At 34.6% G+C, this 21,838-nt stretch overlaps 1 protein-coding gene and 1 long non-coding RNA gene across 7 annotated transcripts in view; one reads left to right on the top strand and one right to left on the bottom strand.

The window, feature by feature from the left end:
- LOC100933622 (cadherin-6) overlaps window positions 1–21,838 on the bottom strand; it is a 161,624-nt gene that overhangs the window by 68,539 nt on the left and 71,247 nt on the right. For 2 of the 3 annotated variants that reach the window (XM_003759645.2, XM_031946146.1), the window contains exon 2: window positions 6,769–7,127. In XM_003759645.2, the coding sequence (XP_003759693.1) occupies window positions 6,769–6,996 (228 nt within the window). In that variant the 5' untranslated portion in view covers window positions 6,997–7,127. Of the gene's footprint in view, window positions 1–6,768; window positions 7,128–13,743; window positions 13,892–21,838 lie in introns of those variants that run through there. The other variant, XM_031946145.1, reaches the window with a different exon arrangement.
- Window positions 1–21,838, top strand: part of LOC105749293 — a 120,106-nt gene that overhangs the window by 61,931 nt on the left and 36,337 nt on the right. Inside the window, exon 5 of one of the 4 annotated variants that reach the window (XR_004230907.1) lies at window positions 17,462–17,546. The exons of 2 other annotated variants lie outside the window; for them this stretch is intronic. This is a non-coding gene — a long non-coding RNA (uncharacterized LOC105749293). Of the gene's footprint in view, window positions 1–17,461; window positions 17,547–21,838 lie in introns of those variants that run through there. One more of the 4 variants, XR_004230904.1, reaches the window with a different exon arrangement.

Here is a 21,838-nt window from a genome sequence, read left to right as displayed (position 1 = left end):
AGTAAGCCCATGTTGCAGTGGGCCCTTGTTGAATTCCTTCCATTGACAGGATTATCTTGACTCCCACAGTAATCATATACAATCAGGAGACAAAGCAACCCCAAGATTATTCTTTGACTATATAAGGCTCTATCCTATCCCTTGTCGTCAATGCCTGGTTCATTAAGAATTGACCTCCTTATGACAGCAAATTCTCTAGGAACTTTGACTGATTATGGTATTTTTTTCCTTGTTATGGCTAGTTGATCAGGAACTCAGCCTGTCCTCCCCTTCTCCCTGCCTTGTTATGGTATCTTCCCCCATGATAATGATATTTGCATTCAAATGATAATATATTTAGATTCAAAAATTTAATAACAGAAAAACAGGATGTAGAAGGGAATGACCAGAAACCAATTTATGCAAAAGAGATCTGGAGTTAATTAATAGTATTACATGGTAGCCAAAACATAATCCTAAACAAACAAAAAATCCCTAACAATCTCAAGACAAAGAAAAATCCTAACCCATCTTCCCCTAAATGGGGAGAGGAGACCAGTCAGCTAAATGGAATAGTAAACAGATGATTGGCTCTGGAAGCTGAAAGACCTAAATTCAAATCCAGCCTCAGACATTTATTAGTTGCATGACCCTGAGCAAGTCACTTAACCCTAATTGCATTAAAAAAAAAGTGTTTCATGGTAATAATATTACATGGTAACTTGTGTAGACTGCATTAATAAAGTCAGTAGGTCCAAAATGATGGAGGATAAAGGATTTTAGATTTGGATTTGAAAAATATCATAGAAATCATCCCTTCATTTTACAGATAATGAAGCTAGAAAACAATGACGCTAAGTGACTTGAGCAGGATCTTGAAGGTAGTAAGTGGAAAATCTGTGATTTCTGCCACTAGTTATCTGGCTCTAGATCTGTCATTCTTTTTGCTGCCCATAGAGTGATTAAACTTTATACTTTGGACTAACAAGACTATAATTGTTTTAATATATTCCAGATGCTAGATTTTAGAAAGGACACTGACAAATTGGAGTACATCTATCAGAGGCCGATAAAGACACAAAGAGAACTCAAGATTACTATATATGCTATAAAAGTTGCCTGAAAGAATATGGTCGTTCTAATTTAGAGAACAAAGGAGTTTAGAGCAGAGTCATGACATCTGTTTTCAAACATTTTTGAAAGGCTGTCGTATGGAAAAGAGAGAATAATATAAGTAAAAACTCCTAACAATTAGAACTATCTCAAGTCCTCAATGTGTAGGTTATTCCCTTTTTCTACTATTGTTGTTCATCTTTCACTTTCAAAGAGGACCAATGACATCCCAGGGTAATATATTAACTTGTGTATGAATTGGATTTAATTTAGACAGATTTTCACAGTCATCACTCTCTCTCTTCCTGAATCACTGAAGTCCAGTGGCAGGACAAAGGTCAAGGTGGCTTCTGGTGGCCCAGAATGCAGTAAATGATGTTGGCGTTTTCAATTTCCAAACAAGCTCTAAGTGCTCCACAATGCCTGCTTCAGTCATTTTCATGGCTATTGGAACAAATTGTTCTCATCTGACCATTCCACTGTGGGAAGTCTTCACATATTTGAGGTAGATATTAACCTACCTCACCATCAAGACCTGCCAGTTACTCTCAGCCTGGTTCAGCCTATCTACTGAGAGAGGTTTTAGTGTGGCCACTGACATTTTCTTGGAGCCACAGATGAGAGTTAGGTGATATGTAGACTCCAAAAATAAATGAGCAACCCTGAAAAGGGCTCAGCAAGCCATTAACAGAGGTTCTAATCCTTCTTCAATACTTAATGTACCCCACTAGAGTTCTTTAATCAGAGATTGAGTGATTATTTTGATGATGGTGGTAGGTGGGAGATGTACTAGAAGGGATTCTGCACTAGAAGACATGAGTTAGATTCATGACCTTAGAAATTCCTTTCCAATCTCATCTTTTGTGAAGCCACAGAAAAAACAGATGCTTCTGAGAGAAGTAATGAAAAATGTCTAAACAATTAAGTGTGTTCAAGAGATTATTCCCCTTTAGTGGAAGCCTTAATAGGAAACCTATCTCTTGAGGGTTTTGTTCAAGAGAATTCTGTCTGTATTAGACTTGATATGCACAGATTTGTGCATTCCAATTAGTACATGTTTTTGAGACATTAAATGCCCAATTTCTTATCTAATAGATGGTAATATGGCATATAGTATAAAGAGTCAGAAATTCTACCATTTGCTAACTGTATGATTTTGCATTAGTCACTAGAGTTCTCATAGACTCAATTTCTTTATCTGTAAGATGAAGATGATAATGACTACACTGCCTTCTTCACCAACTGCTATGAGAATGCCTTGTCCTAATGATGTATGAAAGTCCTATCCAAATGGAAATGATCTTATTTGTTTTCTTATTGAACCTAATCTTATCTTATTATTCTGCTGGATTCCTTATGGGGAAAGGAGAGTGACAATTACATCTCTCAATGAATTGCTGAAGGATATGAAACTGGTAGGAAGGGAGGAGCAGCAGGAAAACATGGATGGGCAATTTCTCTCTGCAATTTCTTTAATTAATAGGACTAATGCATGCCAAAGATACAGGGAGTATGTTTGGGATACTTATTTACTAGCTGATTCTTAGGTCATAGCAGTGTTTATGGCCTCTTTTCCATGATGTAGTCTTTACCACATGACCCATGCCTTTGTTAACCTCCAGATCAAATTGCTATCATTTTCTCTGTTTATTCTTTAAAATTGCTCTGAAAGCACTTCTAGTGATTCCAGTGTTTAAATAAAGAGCAGCTGGAGACTGGATGTTTCTAATAAAACATCTTTGATTTGGACTTTGCTTTCTCTATCAGGAAGGTAAGACATAATTTTAGCATATTTAAAATCACTGGGCACTCCAGTCAATGTGTAATTCCCCTCCCTTGCTAACTCCTTTTTGGAGTTAGTCTGCTTGCTATGTGCCACAATGTCAGGACCTGAAACTCCTTTTAGGGTTAGCCCCATAATCCTCCACTTGCTTTATATAGTAAGTATCTCCCCTTGCTAATTGCTAAAACCCCTTTTCCTTGCTAAAACCCTTGTGGATTTAGTCTGCTGTTAGTAGCATAATAAATCTTTCCTTCTTGATTTGGAAAATAAAATAAAATCACTGGGCAAGATCCATATGTTTACAAAATCATATACTTCTGAATCTATACATAAGAGTGAATAATAAATATGTATAAAATATAATTCATAGTGCCATTTTCTTTTTGACCTACTACAGAAATAGAAAGTACTTTTTATTTGTTCATTAGATTGGGGTAAATGAAGTGACTTGCTATCTACTCACAAATCAGTAACTAAGCAGCCAGAATATGATTTTTATGCTTAGTCAGAACAGAAATTGTACAAAACTATGGAAATCCAGGCTTGTTGTTTCAGTCCTTAGTGATTTATATAACACACTGTATTCAGTACTATAATACATGCATGCATACATATCCATATATACAGATATATCTATATGCATATCTATACATACACACATATACATCTATACACAAACTAATGCAGAAACATCAACACACATATACATACAATCACAAACATATACATATATAAACAGAAATGTTAATAAATATAATTCATAATTAGGAAGTAATCTAAATAGCAATTTGTTAAAGGTTCCACTTAAGACTGACTCTTCCACAACAATGCTATACTCATACCTCCTCCCCGTACATATGTACATATACACATAATACATATGTGTATATATAATATATATATATATGACTACTTATACATACATCTGTATTTACATAGGTAGGGATGTATATGTGTATACATGACTATAGTATTGTTGTAGAAGGAAGGATGGATGGAATCTGAACTGATTTGTTAATGTTTCTGCCTTGACCACTTTACATCTCTAATTCTTTTCTTTCCCATTCTTTTTTTTTTTTTTAATTTGAGCTTCTGCCAAATATCATAATCAGACAATCATAGAGGGGTGAAAAGTCAAGATTGTATTAGGATTTGTCAATTATCCTCTTAGTATCAGACTTCACAACTTGTTTAACAATATGACCAATTTCACTTATAATTCTTTTTAAAGTTTTCTCTGTGGTTAGCCTTAGACTGATCAATAAAATATGCTTTTAAAGATATAATTCCTCATTCATTCAGAATAAGAAACACATGGGGGGAGGGCAATAGCTACTGAACACTAGCTACACACTCAATAAAAGATTGAGAGAATTGTGATCCATGACAAATGGTATCTGGAAGCTGCCTTTACAAACGAGTGAGACTACAGCAAGGAGTATATTGGGAGGCACTAAGTTATTCTCTTCCTTCCAAAGCCCCTATTTCCAAAGTATCAAATTTGTATATACTTCATGTTATCTTAGAAATAAATCATTCCCCTGATAAAACGTAAACCCCTCAAGGGCAAGAACTGATTGGTTTTTGTCTTCTCATCCTTAGGAATTAGCAGAGTGCCAGGCACACAACAGATGTTTTAAAAATATTGTTCATTGATGAATTGATTTGTTGATTGTCTTATCACAATAGCTTACACTTATAAAGCACATGAAAGCTTGCTTGCATAATACTCTTCTTGCAATGATTCTGTAAGGAAGGTAGTTCAAATACTATGACCCTCATTTAAGAGATGAGAAAACTAGTTAAGTGACTTGTTCATGGTCACACAGTTAATGTGTCAGACCCAGGGATTCAATGCCAGTTGTAAGTATCAGAGCACATTTTTTATTATACCACACTGCTATTATCAATCATATTAAAAGAAATTACAAAGTGACTTTTTTTTTAGATTGATCCCTGCAAATCCCATTCTTTGGTTGGAATGTAGAGACCATTTATACTTGATCTACCATGACTTTATTCAGTGCATATATGTTGCTTCATTGCATATAACATTTAAGATGTTTTCATCAGAGAATATAATTTCTGGAATTTTGCTACAAAGTATTAAGCTATTGACTAATCTCAATTTTCTTGTGTGCCTCTTATACAACTTCATCCACAATTGATTCTGACATCCTATAATATCTTGTCCCTTCCTTATTAAAATTATGACAGAATTGTTGTTACAATGCACAAACAGAATTTGAGAAGCAAAGCTTTAAAGCACATTATTGAAGGAGGATTTAGGGATGCTGAATAAAAAGCACCATCTGTTGTTAGTACTTAACATTAATAAAGCACTTTTACATTTTACAAAATGCTATATAATCATTTTATATCAAATATCCTCATAAGAAGTCTATAAACTTAGAACTACTCAAATTTCAGAGAGGAAAGGTACTGATGAATAAAGAAATTAAAATTTTTCTTCGGGGCATCATTACTTCTGAGATTCATAGTAAATGTGTGTGTGTGTGTGTGTGTGTGTGTGTGTGTGTGTGTGTGTGTGTGTGTAGGGGGAAGCTAGCTCCTCTGGGCCCTAGGCCTTAGCTCACCCTTCTATTGAATATTTCCTCTCAAACATTCTCCATTAATAATTCAGTACATTGGAACAATGATCAGAAGTCTCAGAGCCATTGAGGACTTTTTCTTCATTGAAAATAGAGGATATTTAGATATAGGAAATAACAATGTATGGTACCTTTTTCTTTCTTCTGGGATATTTTATCATTTCCTAAGGTGTGAGTTCTGACACTCTACTTCAAATATGTGTGAAAGTTTCCTGGTGAACACTGGAAGCTCTTAGAATCAGTAGCATTCATGTTATTTACAAGCTTTCTTAGAAGAGATGTTTGAAAAGATGGTGATAATCAAAACTTGTCTGTAAAGATCATATCTTTTAAAGTCTCCTATTTTGCTATATCCGTGTCCATTTTCTCATCTCTATAGCTGAAAGGATGACTTTTTTTTCTCCTGACAGTATCATTATCCTTAAAGAATCAAACCTTTCTATCTCTTACATCTTCCCTTGCTACAGAAATTCTGCGCCAAGAATGTAGCTGACAATTTAATTTCTGTGAGGCTCAGGCTGAGGACATAACCAAGCCTCATTTCCCTGACTCAGCTTTGGCAGCTCTTAGGGGTTACTGTAAAGAAATAAACAAAATCTCCAATACACTTCTGGGTCAATAAAGTGATCAGATGAGACTTGCAAACAGCCTCTTTACATAGATATTTCTGTGAACTTGACCTACAATTTATAAAAATAATTTTAATCTTACTACTTCTGAAAGCTTTTGAGGGCAAAATCTCCCACCACCTAACCCATTACCACATAGGGTGGTAATGTAGTGAGGGACTAAAGCATTCTTCTTCTAAATGAATAAGAGGAGAGCATGGAGTGGTAGAGCTACCAGGAAATAGTTAATTTGGAACTGACAGGCAACGTGCTAAGCTTAGACTGTTGGCTTTCACAGTGAGAAAATGAAACTTTCCATCCCTCAGAGAGCAAAAGCTTAATCACTATCACACTATTTTTAATGCATCTTGCTTTATAGCATAACTGGACTGCATTTTTCATGTGAAGGTAAAAATTAAAGGATTTATGATAATCCTATGTGGATGGTTGTGGGTGTTTCATTTTGACGAGAACATTTTCCTCTATTCTTTGTTAACAGTTCTCAGCTTCTTGCTATAGTCTTCTTACCCGAAACTACTCAAGTGAAAAAAGTCTTACCAGATAAGCAACAATTCTTAGTGTACAGAGGCTCATATCCTCCCCAGCTATTTATGAGAAGTGATTTCTTCAGGCTTTTAAAATCAGAATGTAAAAGTGTGCAAAGGAATCCTACCTTGCCAACATACTGATAATCGGATCCTGTGTATTCCTCCAAGAGGAAGAACTGATTCCACATCCAGCTCCTTTTTGCTCGATTAAGCTCATTCTTATTACTTCCAGATAGCTCCAGTGTCTTTTTCTTCTCTGGAAAGCCACTAGTCCTCTTAGAAAAAGGGCTTGAGAAACTTTGGTAGGGCTGACCAACCCAAAAAAGCAGCAAGAAGTAATGGTAAGTTCTCATTATGATTGCACAAAGCAGGGCTCAGTTGTAGTGCCTTTTGCTGTCCTTAAAGTGCTCAGTTTTACTGCACCGTATCCAACCTCATTCCTTCCTTCTTTCTTAGTGTTCGTTGCTTAGGTCTCGGAGGATATCTGAAAGAATAATAACATATCAAGCATTTTTAGAGATACTTAAAATTCAGTGTTATAGCAAATAAACTGGAAAAGTAGAACAGAAAATGAAATAGGATTCCCTCTCTCCCTCCCTCCCCCCACTATCTCCCACTCCACCAAAAAAAGTCTGCTATCAATTTGGAAAGGCAGAAAATGACCTTTAAACACATTAAATGGAATGTGTGTTGGGTAGGAGGCAAGTGCTTTATTTCCTATTTTCTATTTCTTAGAAGCCCCTGTTTAAGTACCAGCTTTGATATAGGACAAAGTGTCACAATGGATTTATTTTACTAACTCTTTCACATCTTCACATGTGGGTTGAGATCTGGTTAGAGGAAATTAGTGTGGCTGTTCCTCATTCTCTTTGCATTTCTCTTTTCCTGCACAAATCCAAGGAAATGAATATCATGGGCAATTGCAATATAGTTCAATTGATTAAAACCTGGCCTCCATTATGCCTTATGTCTAGTGAATCAACTGTTTAAACTAGATTCTTTAAGAAATTAAAATGTCAATTTTTAATTTGCCAACAAAGCTTTCATGGAAATTTCACATTTTCCACATTATCACAGTGATGGTAGTGAACTTCAAGAGCCTTACAAAGTATGATACTATGAATTTGGGGGCTGTAAGGGACCATCTGGTCCCCCACCCCCACCTCACTGTTTTTTGGTCTTACAGAAGAGGAAGCAAATGTTCAGAAAGACAGGCAACTGTGAATGGGTTTCTTTGCACAGCAATGGATATTTGAAAGTTTTTTTTTTTTTTTTAGGAAAGGCTGGGTGACCATTTAGTTGAGAAGTACTTTGAGCAGGTATTACTTGTATTAGATGGAGAGCTACGGAACTCTCATTCAATTTAAAGACCCAGAGAAACAGCAGAAGTTAACGGCAAGAGCTAGATCTAGAACTTAGGTCTCCTGATTTCCCAGTCCATGGTTTGCTCCATATATCCTATACTTCATGATTTCATGTGAGAGAATAAATTTTTATTAAAGATCCAAGTTTTCATAAACAGGATTTCCTTTAGGCTTTGAATGGTATTTCTGCAGATCCTGGGCCCATGCTACCCTGCACATCTGCTACAAATTGGTTTACCAATCTGAGCAATTAAAACAATGAACACACATATTCTCTTGCTACTCCTAGTCCACATTTCTCAGTAACAATCCAAGGCATAAAACCATACCATTAACTTCTTTATCTGATTACTTGATAATGGAATGAGTCTGTTTAAACAACAACAAAAACGGATTCCAAGTACTTCCCAAAGCAGAACACAATAACAATTAACCAGTTATGTCATTTCCAACAAGGCAATGAACACATTTTATATTCACAGATCAGCATTTTGTTTTGATTTCTTTCCTCCTGCACTAGGGAGATTTGCACACTTGGCTCTTGTTACCGTTAACAGGAGGTGCAACTGTAACTACTTTTTGCATCAGTGAAATTGATAGCCACCTATCATCTGCCTTGGTAGAGACTTTCTGTTGAGATAGAAATTGGGCTCTTTATGGTATTCAGCATTTTTTCAACCTTTATTACATTATCGTACTTCTTCCTGACAACAGGCAGGGGAAGTTGGAAATTCCACAGGTGAATAAATGAGTACTGTGACAATTAACACTGTTGGCTGAGGGCCAGCGAACAGGATTCTTGCCTTTAGGTTGGCTTTTGGTACAGGTGCAGCATGATCGATGATCCATTAAGTAATGAGCAGCTTCTCTCTTTTTCTTCATGGCATATGGATGAGGTGTGCACCGAGGAAAGCCTACTGATAAATCTACCCTCCCTCCCTACCTTTTCCCTTTCTATTATACTGGTTCAGATATATGTGAGGGTTCAGATACATGAAATCACACTTTCCCTTTTTCCTATACTCTTAATTATCTGCATAGAAAAATCCTGTGGTGAAGAATTAGACATGTGTGCTGCATCCAATGTATCCCCTATGGTGCTGGCAGGAAAAGAATGACACAGGGAATGGCCCTGTCAGCTGTTTTAAAAGGCAAAATCATAAAGGGCAGTTTAAAGGAAAATCTATACCCATGAGTTTTTTGTGTAAATTATGCAATCTGGTGCCACTCAGATGTTCAATATTAGCTCTTCTATAATATCACAGATATGAAATATAAAATGTTCATGGGCAGACTTTTTTTCTTTCAGGAAAAAATGTGTCCTAATTGCAATCTGAAGTATGTTGACCAATGACTCAAATGTTGAAAGCTGAGGTTGAGGGGCTATTGCAATGAAACATTCAATATTATATAATTTCTATGAATAAATTCTATAGTAGAGAGTGTTAAAACGATGAATAGGAGAATTTAAATCACCCAGTGTTTCTTTGTATTGCATTTCTAGACTAGAACTTTATACTGATATATTCAGTAATAGAATACAGATCAGGTTAGACAAATTCTAAGAATTCCCATCTTCTATCTTTGTTTAAACTTTTATATAAGCAACAGAAATTAAGGTAGAAGTTGTTACATGTGGAGCTCCATTCCTGAGAATAGGAATGTGCACAAAACCCTAATGAATTCTCTAATTGTTTTTTTCAGTGCTGTGGAAATTTCATTATGTGATTCATTAACAGTATCAAACAAATTGGGGGGGGATCAGAAAATGCCTTCAAATGTTACAACAATGGAATTAATGAAAAGTCTTTAGAGTTTGCAAAATTATTTTAAAAATATTTTGATAATTCATTTCAATTGTTTTCCTTGGTAAATCTATGAATTTTGTTTTATTTTTATGCATTTAAAGTCATTTTAAGAAAGGATCCATAGGCTTCACAATACTGCCAAAGGGGACTGTGAAAAAAACAAAAGTTAAGAATGTCTAATTTAATTAAAGGAACATAAATAGAAATACTGCATAAGTACGATACCGCTTGAAATTTGCACATTTAATACAAATCTTTATTTGTTCTGGTTAATTTTGAAATGATTTTATTTCATTCAGGTTAAAAAAAAATAGGAATTCCATTATCAGTTGAAGAATTTTCTTCTTGTGAAAAGAACATGGTATCCTATAATTGCTATTTTGAGAAGCAAATGTGTCAAATATTTATATGTAACATGTTGATATTATTTAGTTTTATAAAGTATAAGAATTTGCCTCACTTCCTATAAACTGCACAGAAATTTTAGATTATACTTATTCCTAACCAAGAGAAAAACCAACTTAAATGGTGATCAGACCAGGAATAGGATTCTAAGAAATCTTAGTTGCCAGATGATGATTTGAAATATCATCTTCAGAAGGAGAAAAGGATACACACTATGCTTAGACTTCAAAATGTGTGTCAAATCTCTTGATTCTGGGGAAGCCAGAGTAATAGCTAGGTAACTTGTCAAGGCACATTCAAACACGTGCCAGTTCATTAAAAAAAAAAAAAGAGCAAGAAATCAGAACTCAAGGTAAAGAAGCAAAGGTGAGATAGAAAGAGGATTTTAAAACGAAAGATTTGGTATCTTACATAAGTAGACATTAAATGTTTACGCTAAAGAGAATTTTTTTATGAAAAAAAAAAAAAAAAACAACACCCAACATCAAATCCTCTTCCCTTGTCCTTATGCATTCTCTAGCAATACAGAACACTTCGCTGAATCCCAACCCCAGCCCTGCCCAACAATATTATTAAATACCACTCACTGTCATGCATGAAAGTAAAAAGCATTGAATAATTTTAATATATGCTCTTATTTTAATTTCCTTTTCTTGGTTTTATTTTCATAATTATCTATGTTTGTAGGACAGGTGTGTATATTTCTTTCACTCTCTGAAACTACTCATATATGCAATTGGTTAATTCAGTCAAGAGAAATATATGCCAGGATATGAGTATCTCAGTCATAAGAAAAATATATGGTCTCAATCTAATTTTTAAAATGATGAACTTTTGGGCAGAACAATATATCACTAATTCAAATTCCACTAATTCTGAATTTGTAAAATTTCAGAAAAAAAGGCTGAAATCTTTCTTTTGAAAACCCAAAGGACTTTGATGATCAAACCCTTTAGAGGTAAAATTTAATAGTGTAAATAAGATTATATAGGAAGATGTCTAAAATAAGAAGAGAACAAACTATTTTGAAAAGTCCCTCACGTACTTTTGAAGGAACATTTAGCATATAAACACTTGATATGCTAATTTAAAAACCAATCTCAGTTATTCATGAAAATGGAACACTGAACCATAGGATTATAACTTTAAGGAGGGAAAGGAATCCTCTAAGAATCACAACAAAATAACAATTTTAAAACTGTTAGGTGGTTGATGCTCTTTTCCACCTGGTTCAACCTAATTTCTTGGCTTTATCATATATTACTCTTTCTGTTACTTTAATCAAATTGACCTTCCCTCTCTATTCCTCACACAGGAGTCTTCATTTCCTATTTCCATATTTTTTGGCAGGTTGTCCCCCATTCTTGGAATGCAACCCTCCACTCTCACCCCCAATTCCATCTTAGAATTTTTAGTTTCTTTCAAAGCTTAATTCAAGGATCATCTACATGGGATCCTTCCTAATCCCCCACAGCCAGTACTTCTTCTTGCACAGATTATCTCAAATTTATACGTATATCTATTGTATGTACATGGGATCATTTCCAGTCATCTTGATGACTCCCTCCCTTTCTTCCTCCCTTCTTCTCTCCCTCCTTCCCTTTCTCCTTTCTTCCCTCCCTTCCTTCCTTCCTCTCTTCTTTTCTTCCCTCCCTTCCTTCCTTCCTCTCTTCTTTTCTTCCTTCCTCCCTCCCTCCCTTCCTTCCTTCCTTCCTTTCTTCCTTCCTTCCTTCCTTCCATTCCTTATTTCTCTCACTCCCCCTCTTTCTTGGTCTCCTTTCTCTTTGTCCACATGGGGAATCATACACTTATAATACCCAAAGAAATATAAATTTTGGTTGCTGAAAACTTGCAAGACATTTTAGGTTTCATGGGCTACATTTTTCCCCTTTTTCCTAGCTATTTATTCTACCATTAAAAAAACAAACAAACAACTGGAGCAATTAATACCTTTGTCCCATTTGGTTTCATTTATAATTTCTTTAAATACAACATTGGAAAATTAGGCGTCAATAAATCCCATCGGTATTGAAATGGAGTCACTTGACCATTTCTTAAACCCAAATCACTCTTTCTTACTGTTTGGCCAATTATTATTGGTCCCAGCTGAAGCCTCAGTAGCTTATTTTTTGTGTTTTGATAAGTCAGTTATCTATGTTCTGGACAGAAACCCTGAGGGTCTTCCCCTCCTTGTTTGATTTTTTTTTTTTTTTTTTTTGACTAGGCAAACTAGTCCATCTTTTGCGTCATTTATTACCCATCTGTAAATCATTGAATGAGCATTACTTCAAACAAACTGAAATATGGGAAAGACCTTAGCTTATAAAGTCCAAAGTCTCTCACTGCATCTGGGGTCATCTGTAGTATACCTGATCTATGTCTTGTCACTGGACTCAGATGATTCTGGAGGAAAGAGTTAGGCTGATGACTCTGCACAGTCCTGCTACATTTAAATCCAATTCACTTACAAATCAAGTCCTCTTTGAGAAAGAAGGACCACCAACAACCACAATCAGTACATACATATTTATATATGTACAAGTTGTCTCCCCAGATAGAATGTAAATTCCTTCAAAAAAGTAATTTAAAATATTTCTGGTGCTAAAGAATACACTAATGATTTTTACCATTCTGCCTTGAGAATTAGTAAAGTAATAAAACTACATTCTCTTTACCAAAGCTTTAGAATTAGACTTTTCACTAATTTGTTCCCCTAATTAATTTTGGCCAGAACCAGGTGATATTGAAGCATTTTTCTTGACTTGGAGATTCAAATGAACTTGATCACTTTAGTGGGCTATAGCAGTGTTGAGGTTTGTTTGAACCCAGAGGATAGAATTAAAGTTAATGAGTGAAAGTTGTAAGGAGTCAGGTTTCATTTCATATAGAAAAAAATAAAACAAAACAGTTAACTATATTCCAAATTAAAGCACTGCCTTATTAGTGAATTCTGTGTACTTAGAAACTGATAAGGGACAGTTAAAAAGGTAGTGGGCTAACCAAGAGGATGTACTGTCTCAAGAAAGAAGGTATGAGAGAATGTCTAGAGTGCAGAGATGCTGCATTCCACAAAGTCAAGGAGGATGAGAATTAAAAAAAAAAAAAGGTGGCATTAGTAAATTAAATAATTTGTGCTTTTTTTTTTTTTTTTTTTTTTTTTTAAAAAAAGCTTTTTCCACTGGAGTGATTAGAATAGGGATTAAATGAAGGAGGCTGCAGAAAAAGGACATATCAACTATAGCCATTTTTTTAAAAATGGTGGCAAAACCAAGTTGAAAGATAGATGATAATGACAGCTTCCTCTCTACCCCTTTCCCCAACTTCAGATTGAAGAAAACATTTTTCTAATCATTCCCTATGCAGCTGCAATTTGGGATTTCATGAGCTCCATTGAAAACTCATACCTCTTCAGTATTTCCTGCCCCTGGAATACTTCCCTCTTTCTCATTTCCCAAATTAAAGGGTAGACATTGGAAATTTTTCAGATCCTTTACTTTTTAAGGAGGGCACACAGGACATTTACCTAATAACTTTCTACCCAGGCTGGGGGTCTTCAACATCCTTCTCCCTCTTCCCACTGACTACTCTCTCTTTAACCTTCCCAACCAAGCTTTTTGGCTTCTTTTTACATGTTGGCTTCCCCTTTTAGATTGTGAGTTCTGGAGGCATGATTCTGTAACAGGAAAAAAAGAAAAAAGAAATATGAAGTTAACAGCTTAAGAACTCCATACACATCTCAACTCCAAGTCTCTAAGAATTTTCAATGAAGTTCTGGTCAGATTTTGATCTACATCTACAGCAGACTCATTAATATAATGGAACAAAAGACTTATCAAATTCATCCTTCTATTTCAATGGTTCCCAGCTTAAAACTCACCTTAGAAATTTTCTAGATTTACTTTACATAGTAAAGATGTACTTTACTATACAACTTTACAGGTTGTTTTCCTGAATATTCCCCTACTATCAGAACCTCATATTTATATAGTGATAGCTAACTAATAAATCACTTTTACATGTCTTAGTGCATTAAATCCTCACAATAACCCTATAAAACCCATTTTACATCTCAGCAATCAGGTTCAGAGTGTGGAAATGAGTTGTCTATGGTCACATAGCTGGTAAATTGTAGGACCACAAATTAAATTTGAAGCAGTGATATATTATATTGGAAAATTCATTTTCTCTGAAGTTGGGTTCATATTCCAGCTCTTCCACTTGGTGACTTGGTCTTTTAATGTCTCTTGAATTCAATTTCTTCATCTGTAAAATGAGAGGTGATCTCCAATGTTATTTTCAAGTCTAAATCTTAGAAACCCAGTTCTAATTCCAATTTTAAAAATATTTTATTTCCTTATTAATATTATTTATTAGAGAAAATTTCTCTAAGAATCCCAGTTGTTCCCAATTTGTACAATATTGTCAATGGTTACATTATTCTGATTTTTCAAATAAAGTATAAGGTGCTTAAAGGTAGAATCAATACCTTCTTTTGTTTAAAATTCTGACCATAACTCCTAGTACAGTGCTCTCTACATAGCATGTTTTTAGTTAATGTTAACTAAGCAATATTTAAACTATCTAAGGCACAGAGGAACAATTCAGTCTGTGAGCTATGGTGAGGAAGTTAAGCACAGGATTTGAATTCAACAGACCTAGTTTGTCTTGTCTTATTTACAGACTAGCTGTGTGACCATGAGCAAAACATTAAGGTCTCTGGGCTTCAAATGCCTTATCTATCATTTAGGAATAAAAATAAGTTCATTACCTGACTCAGTGGATTGTTGTGAAAATATTATATTAATATGGGTTGTTACTATTATCATAATATTAAAGTTAAATCCCTTAATTCTTGACCTATTTTCTCATTTTGTATCTTCAATGGAGACAGAAACAATTGTTAATTATGAGTATCTAAGTCATATTTTTACTTTATCATTTTAATGATCTATGACTTTTGGATATGCACCTTCAGTTCACCTACTCAAAGCCTGACATCCTTCTAGTCCCATGAAGTTAATTTTGGTGAAGGTAAAGGGTGTTAGATCAAGAAATTGGTCATGATTTTTTATTGTCACAGCAACTTGAAACAATGCTAGGATCATAGATTTAGAACTAGAAAGGAGGTTAGAGATGATTTTAAACTCACTTAAAAAGATAAGGAAGCCTGAAGAGGAGAAATAATTTGCTTAAAGTCATACAGGTGATAAGTGGCAGATATATGTTTCAAACCTACATCTCTGGACTCCCAAATCAGGACTTTTCCCAATGCACCACACTCTCTCTTACCATATCATGTTGTGACCTGCATTAATGGAGGTAGTAGCCATACTGATAAAAATCACAGGATTTCTTAAGCAGGAAAAGGGCTCAGAGTTAAAAAGAAAAAGATCAAAGAACTGTGAAATAAAAGGAGAAGATCAGAGATGTGAAATGCCCCTATAATATATTAAATAGAACGAAGAAGAATGTAGATCTACAGGCATTTTGATGGAAGTTGAAACAGTAGTTAAGGCAAAATCTTCAGGAAAAATGTAAGCTATTCCATCTGAAAAGTTTTATACCTAATCAGGTTTTGCTCAAGATCAATTTTCTGATCTCACAAAGACTTTCTGTGTTTTGAATAAATCATCACATGCTTTGAATAAAAATGGAAATATATCATTGCCAATCATTACCTGCTTTGACCTTCTTCATCAGATGTTATGATATCAGGAGCCAACTTTCATGTTTTGGTGCATATTTCAAATGAAACCTTTACCTCTAAAGGGCTCATTTCATTTCTCAGTAAATGTCAAAGTCATTGTTGAGTGAAATTGGTGCAGCTTTATGTCCATAATCAGTTTTATTGAAATGTGTCACACAACACTGGCATCTCTCACCATAGAGCATTTTCTTTTTGCCAATGGGTTGGGATGGCAACACAACCACTTACTTGAGCCAGATTTCTTTGTAAATGCTTCTATTTGTAGATAATATGCCAATCTGTTTGAAAACTGATGTGCTTCCAAATGACTTATTTCCACAATATTATACTTGCTTTGAAATTATGTTTGACACACTGTATTAATGAAAACAAAAACAAAATATATCACTGCTCCTATCCTGATGTCTTGCACTCAGCAGGCACTCAGTAAATATTTTCATATTTCAAATATTTGTTGAAGGAAGTATTGGAAAAAAGTACTGAAGTGGTATATTAAAATTAGACAAAAACAACTTTGGTTAGACCACCTGGAGTATTTTGTCTACATCTAGCTGCTGTATTTCAGGAAGGTGATTGACAAATTGCAATTTATGTAGAGAAGGTCAACCATGATGAAAAGAGACTTGGAACCATACTAAATAAACACTGATTGAAAGGATTAGACCTGGATTAAAAGAAAACTAATTTAGGAATCATATGAGAATGCTCTCCAAGAAGCTAAAATCTATTATGTGGGAAAGGGATTAGATTTATTCCTAATAACTCCAGGTATCCTTTAGGGCTCTATCATGGTCCTCTTCTCTTCTCCTGCTATGTTATTTCACTTGGTGATCTCATTAGATCTCATGGATTCAGTTATCAGTCTCTATACTGATGACTCTTAGATCTACTTATGCAGCCTTAACCATATTAAACTGGATGTCATGTAGACATCTTAAATTCAACATGTTCAAAACTGAATTCATAATCTTTCCTCCCCAAACCCTCCCCTTTTTCTTACTTCCCTATTATTATTATAATCTTTCCAGTCACTCTACCTGGTCCTTTTCTAATTTTACAGTGTTTTGCTTTATAGCCTTTCCCTAATAAGTCATTTGTGATCCAAACTAGATCACAATGACACCTCCTTATTTTTCCTCACACATCAGATGAACGCAACTCTATTTCTTAATTTTGGGCATTTTCATTGGCTATCTTCTATATCTAGAATGTTCTCTTTCCTTATTTGCTATCTCCTGGCTTCCTTTAAGTATCAGTTATAATCTAACCTGCTATCAGAAACCTTTCTAAATCTTCCTTAACCTTACTTCTTGCCTTTTATCTGAGATTATCTCCATTTAATTCTGCATATCCTTGTTTGTACATTGTTGTTTATATTTTGTACCTCTTACCACTGCCCATATTGGACTAAACTCCTGGAAAGCAGGAACAATTTTTTGCCTGATTTTGTATGCCCAGCACTTAACATAATGTCTGGTACACAGAAGATACTTAATAAATGTTTGCTAACTTAGCTTGTTCTCCTTGACTCTAGATGGCAAGATGGCCTTTGAAACTTCCAAGTGAAAATGGTGAGACTACTTTATCAAGATTATTTTAGATAAAATTCATTCTTTGGGTAAGAACTAGATCAAATAACTTCCAAGGTCTCTTCCAGCTCTGAAAGTTTATGGTTCTAACCAATGTCACCTCCTTCACCCAGCTTATCCTTTTAGGTTTCATGTTTTAGATTGAGGTCCATTTAGTAGAAAAGGAAGTGAAGTAGGAAATAAAGGAGAAGATGTTTTCCGTCAAATATGCTTTACCTTAGCTATTTATTGTAGGGGGTTTTGACATTTTCAGCAGCAGAAACTATTTTTAGATTGTAGAAGTGCATAATTTATTGAGTCAGCTTTTCCCTGTGCCTGTACTATACATTACCTTCTACTTATAAGTTGGGTCCCTTTTTGGAAGCTACAATAACTCAGGTTAATCAGTGCCCTTGAAGCATGTTAGGAATAAAAGAAAATTATGAGTATAAAATATTATTTGACATTTCATTTTCATAAACATTTATTAAGTGCTTATTGTTCTTAAGATGCTCTTCTAGAAATTGAAGTGGAGATAGAATTCATAGTTTACATATGAAATGGCACCACCTATCCTCATGAAGTTTATATTCTAAAAAGGGATTATACCTTTTATAATGACAAATTATAAAGATAGGTAAAAGCCAAGTGCTATGTAAGATCTGGGCGGGGAGGGATTAGAATAGAGAGGCAAAAGGCTATTATCAGGAATCTGAGGAGGCTTCCCTGATGAGATGATCTTAGAATAAGCATTTGAAAGATATGTAACAATTCAACATAGTGGAGAAGAGAGGAAGATATTCCAGGTGAAATGGGAAACAAGGTTAGTAGTGGCATGGAAGTGGGAAAGGTTAGGGAGAGTAATTTGGCTGGGAGTGGGTGATAGAGTATGTAAAGGGTAGCTGGAAAGGAAAAAGGAACAAGTATTTATCAGGCATGTACTATATGTCAAGTGCTTTGTTAAACACTTTTTCACTTGATTCTCAATAAACTCTTAAGGTAGGTGCTATTATCATCTCCTTTTCACAGTTGAGGAAAACAAGACAGATAGCATTAAATGACTTGCCCAGTATCACACAACTAGTGAATGTCTGAGGCTGGATTTGAATTCAGGCCTTCTTGACTCCAGATCTAATATACTCTTATCCACTGTATGACCTAACTGTCTCAATAAAAGTACTACAGAATCAAATTGTCAAGGTCCTTGAATGCAGGGATAAGAAATCTGAAATCTACTTAGGAGATAATAGGAGTCATTGAAGAACTAGGAGCAAAAAGAATTGTATGATTTGATCTACAAATGAGGAAATTTAGAAATAGCTTTTCTCTTTAATATGTTTTATTTTCATGGTTTTTTTGTCTCCTCATTCAATAATTTGCACTTTTTTCAAGTTATGTAAAAGAAGTAAGGCTAGTCCTGTGTAAAATAAGAGTTATCTATATTATTTGCCTTTCTATGCCAATCTTCCTTTTTATGCACTCATTTCTATGGAGCTATGTATAACTTAACTTCTCAATTAAATAAATCTAAAATGAAACCTCAATTTGTTTGCTTCTCTAAAATGAAAAAGTTGTGCTAATAACTTTCTAAGTCCTTTCCAGATGTAAACCTGTGATCAGTCCCAGTTTCTTGATCTACCTTTTTCTTCCTCTAAGAAGTCAATTTTTTCTTACTGATTTCTGAATGACCCAAATTCACCACTTTGTCATCTTTTCTTTACTCTCCCCCAAACTCTAGGCTCTAAAATTACCTCTCCCTCATTTTTTCCTCAAAATGCCCATGTGTTAGGATGACAATGTGATTATAATAAAGAGATTCAGGTAAAAATTACTCATCACTTAATCCTCCTAGGATGTTTGCAGGTTTTTTTAGGATTTTTTTTTTTTTTGATACAAAAAGAAACAAAATAAGCAAAAAGAAAAAAAAACAAATTGCTACAATTTTAGGGATTGTGATAAAATGAAACAAAGACTTTCAATCCATGGGGAGAAGAAACCATTTTTGGTCCAGGAATATCTTTTCAGAATCTTTTGTATGTTATCACAAAAATGAGATTGAAGTGGAAGTAATCAGGTACAAAGTTTTTGCTGGGATAATACATACAATACAGGATGATACAAGTTAAAAGTACTCAACAGATCAAGGAACATGACTTCTCAGCTGGCTTTGCTACTAATTTTCAAAAATCTTTGGGCAAATGACTTACTTAGACTTTGTCTTCTCACCTTAGAAATTGGGATTGATGGTCATCTGGAAGAACAAAAGGCTATCAAGGGAATCAATGGGGAAAAAGAGGAAGGAAGATAGCTTAGTACCAGATGTCATACTATATACAAAATGATAATAAGCAAAACAATCTGATATCAAATAAATAGAATGGTTGATCAGTGGAATAGATTAATTACATAATATACAAAAATGAATGCCCACATTAACTTAATGTTGGACAAGCTCAAAAATCCCAGCTATTGAGATAAGAAATCAATATTTGACAAAAACTGCTGCTGAAACTAGAAAGCTGCATGTCAGAAACCAGGTATATATCAACATCTTACATTACATACAAACTCAGAACTCAGAATGGATACATGATTTAGACATAAAAGTGGATATCAAGCAAATTCAGGAAACATGGAAAATCATTTATCAATTTTGTGAATAAGGAAAGAATTTATGGTCAAATGAGAAAAAAAAGGATTTTAGGAAATAAAATGGATAAGTCTGACTACATGAAATTAAAAAGATTTCACATACACAATAGTAAAAGGAAAAAAAATAAGGAAAGTAGTAAACTAAGGGGGGTAGGGGATTATAGCAAGTTTCTTTGATAGAGGTTTCCTTTATCAAATATCTCAGGAACTGGGTCAAATTTATAAAAATAAAAGTCATTTTCTAATTGATAGTCAAAGGATATGAAGAAGCTTCTTCAGAAGAAGAAATCAAAATCATCAATAGTCACATAAAGAAATTCCATAAATCACTAATAATTAGAGAAATGAAAGTTAAAATGACTCAGGTATCACCTCACACTGTTTAAAATGACAAAAAGGGAAAGTGACAATGCTGAAGAGGATGTGAAAAAATAAGTTGACTAATGCACTGTGGATGGAGCTGTAAACCGGTCTGATTATTATGAAGAGCAATTTGGAATTACACTGAAAGGAAATTTTAAAAATAAATTGTATTTACCAGTAGGAAGCAAGGAAACAAGTATTTACTATGTACTTTGACAAATCTTATTTCATTTGATCCTTATAGCAACATTGGAAAGTAGGTACTATTAATTATGCCCATTTTATAGGTGAGGAAAATGAAGCAAGTTAAAGAAGTTGAGTGACTTGCCAAGGGTCATTCACCTTGTCAGTGCCTCAGGCAGGATTTGAATTCAGAACTTCCTTAGTCTAGGTGCAGTGCACTATCCATTGCATCATCCAATCTATGGAGGCACAAAAAACAGAAAAGATTTGCTCATTTGGTAAGCCATACCTCTAGAGAAAGGTGCTATATCATGACAAGGAGAGAGTAAGATAGAAGAGAGCCTAGATCTTGGAAGTATGAGGATGACAACCTGTGCCTCATCATGAGGAGTAATTATGCCCTCTTTTAGGTGTTGACAATGGTCAAAGTTTGAATCATCCTGCCCTTAAACTGCTCCAGTTTAAGAGATCAGTTGCACAACTGCTTGTCAGGTATGCTGCAGCAGGATTTCTTTGATATATTTGTTAGCATGTTGTATGCCCCATTAAATTGTAAATCCTTTGAAGGCAGGGACTGTCTTTTGCTTCTTCTTTATATCCTGAGGCACTGTGCCTCTTCCATAGCATGTGCTTAATAAAGATTTATCAATTGATTGTCTAGGTTGGATAAAACACTCATTGCATTCCCTTTCAACTATAATAATTCTGTGATTCAAATGATAAGAGGGCAGTCCTCTCCCTTTCAAAAGTGTCACAGATTCTTAAGGTGTCTATCTAAAGGACAGATTTCAGGGAGTCCTGAATTGGGGCAGTGGGGTAGGGAATTGCATCTTCATTTCAATGCAATTTCTTTCCTTTGCAAGTCTATGTTTTATTTTATTCATTTAAAAAAATTCTTAGAAATAGATTCCACTACTGCCAAAGGGGCCCATGACACAAAAATGTTAAGAAAATTTGTACTGTACAGTCTCCTTATTAGAGATTCATTTCAGTTAACAAGGTCTTTTAAAATGCACCTTTGGGTAAAATCTATTATTTAGAACAGTCATACTTTAATTAGACAAACTTTATTCCAATACTTTAAAAAACAAATTGTAATTGCAGTGATGATTGTGAGTACTCTTTCCAAAGAAGCAGATTCCAAA

Source organism: Sarcophilus harrisii, chromosome 1 (assembly GCF_902635505.1).
Source record: "Sarcophilus harrisii chromosome 1, mSarHar1.11, whole genome shotgun sequence".
NCBI lineage: Eukaryota > Metazoa > Chordata > Mammalia > Dasyuromorphia > Dasyuridae > Sarcophilus > Sarcophilus harrisii.
This window is presented reverse-complemented; position numbering and strand designations above follow the sequence as displayed.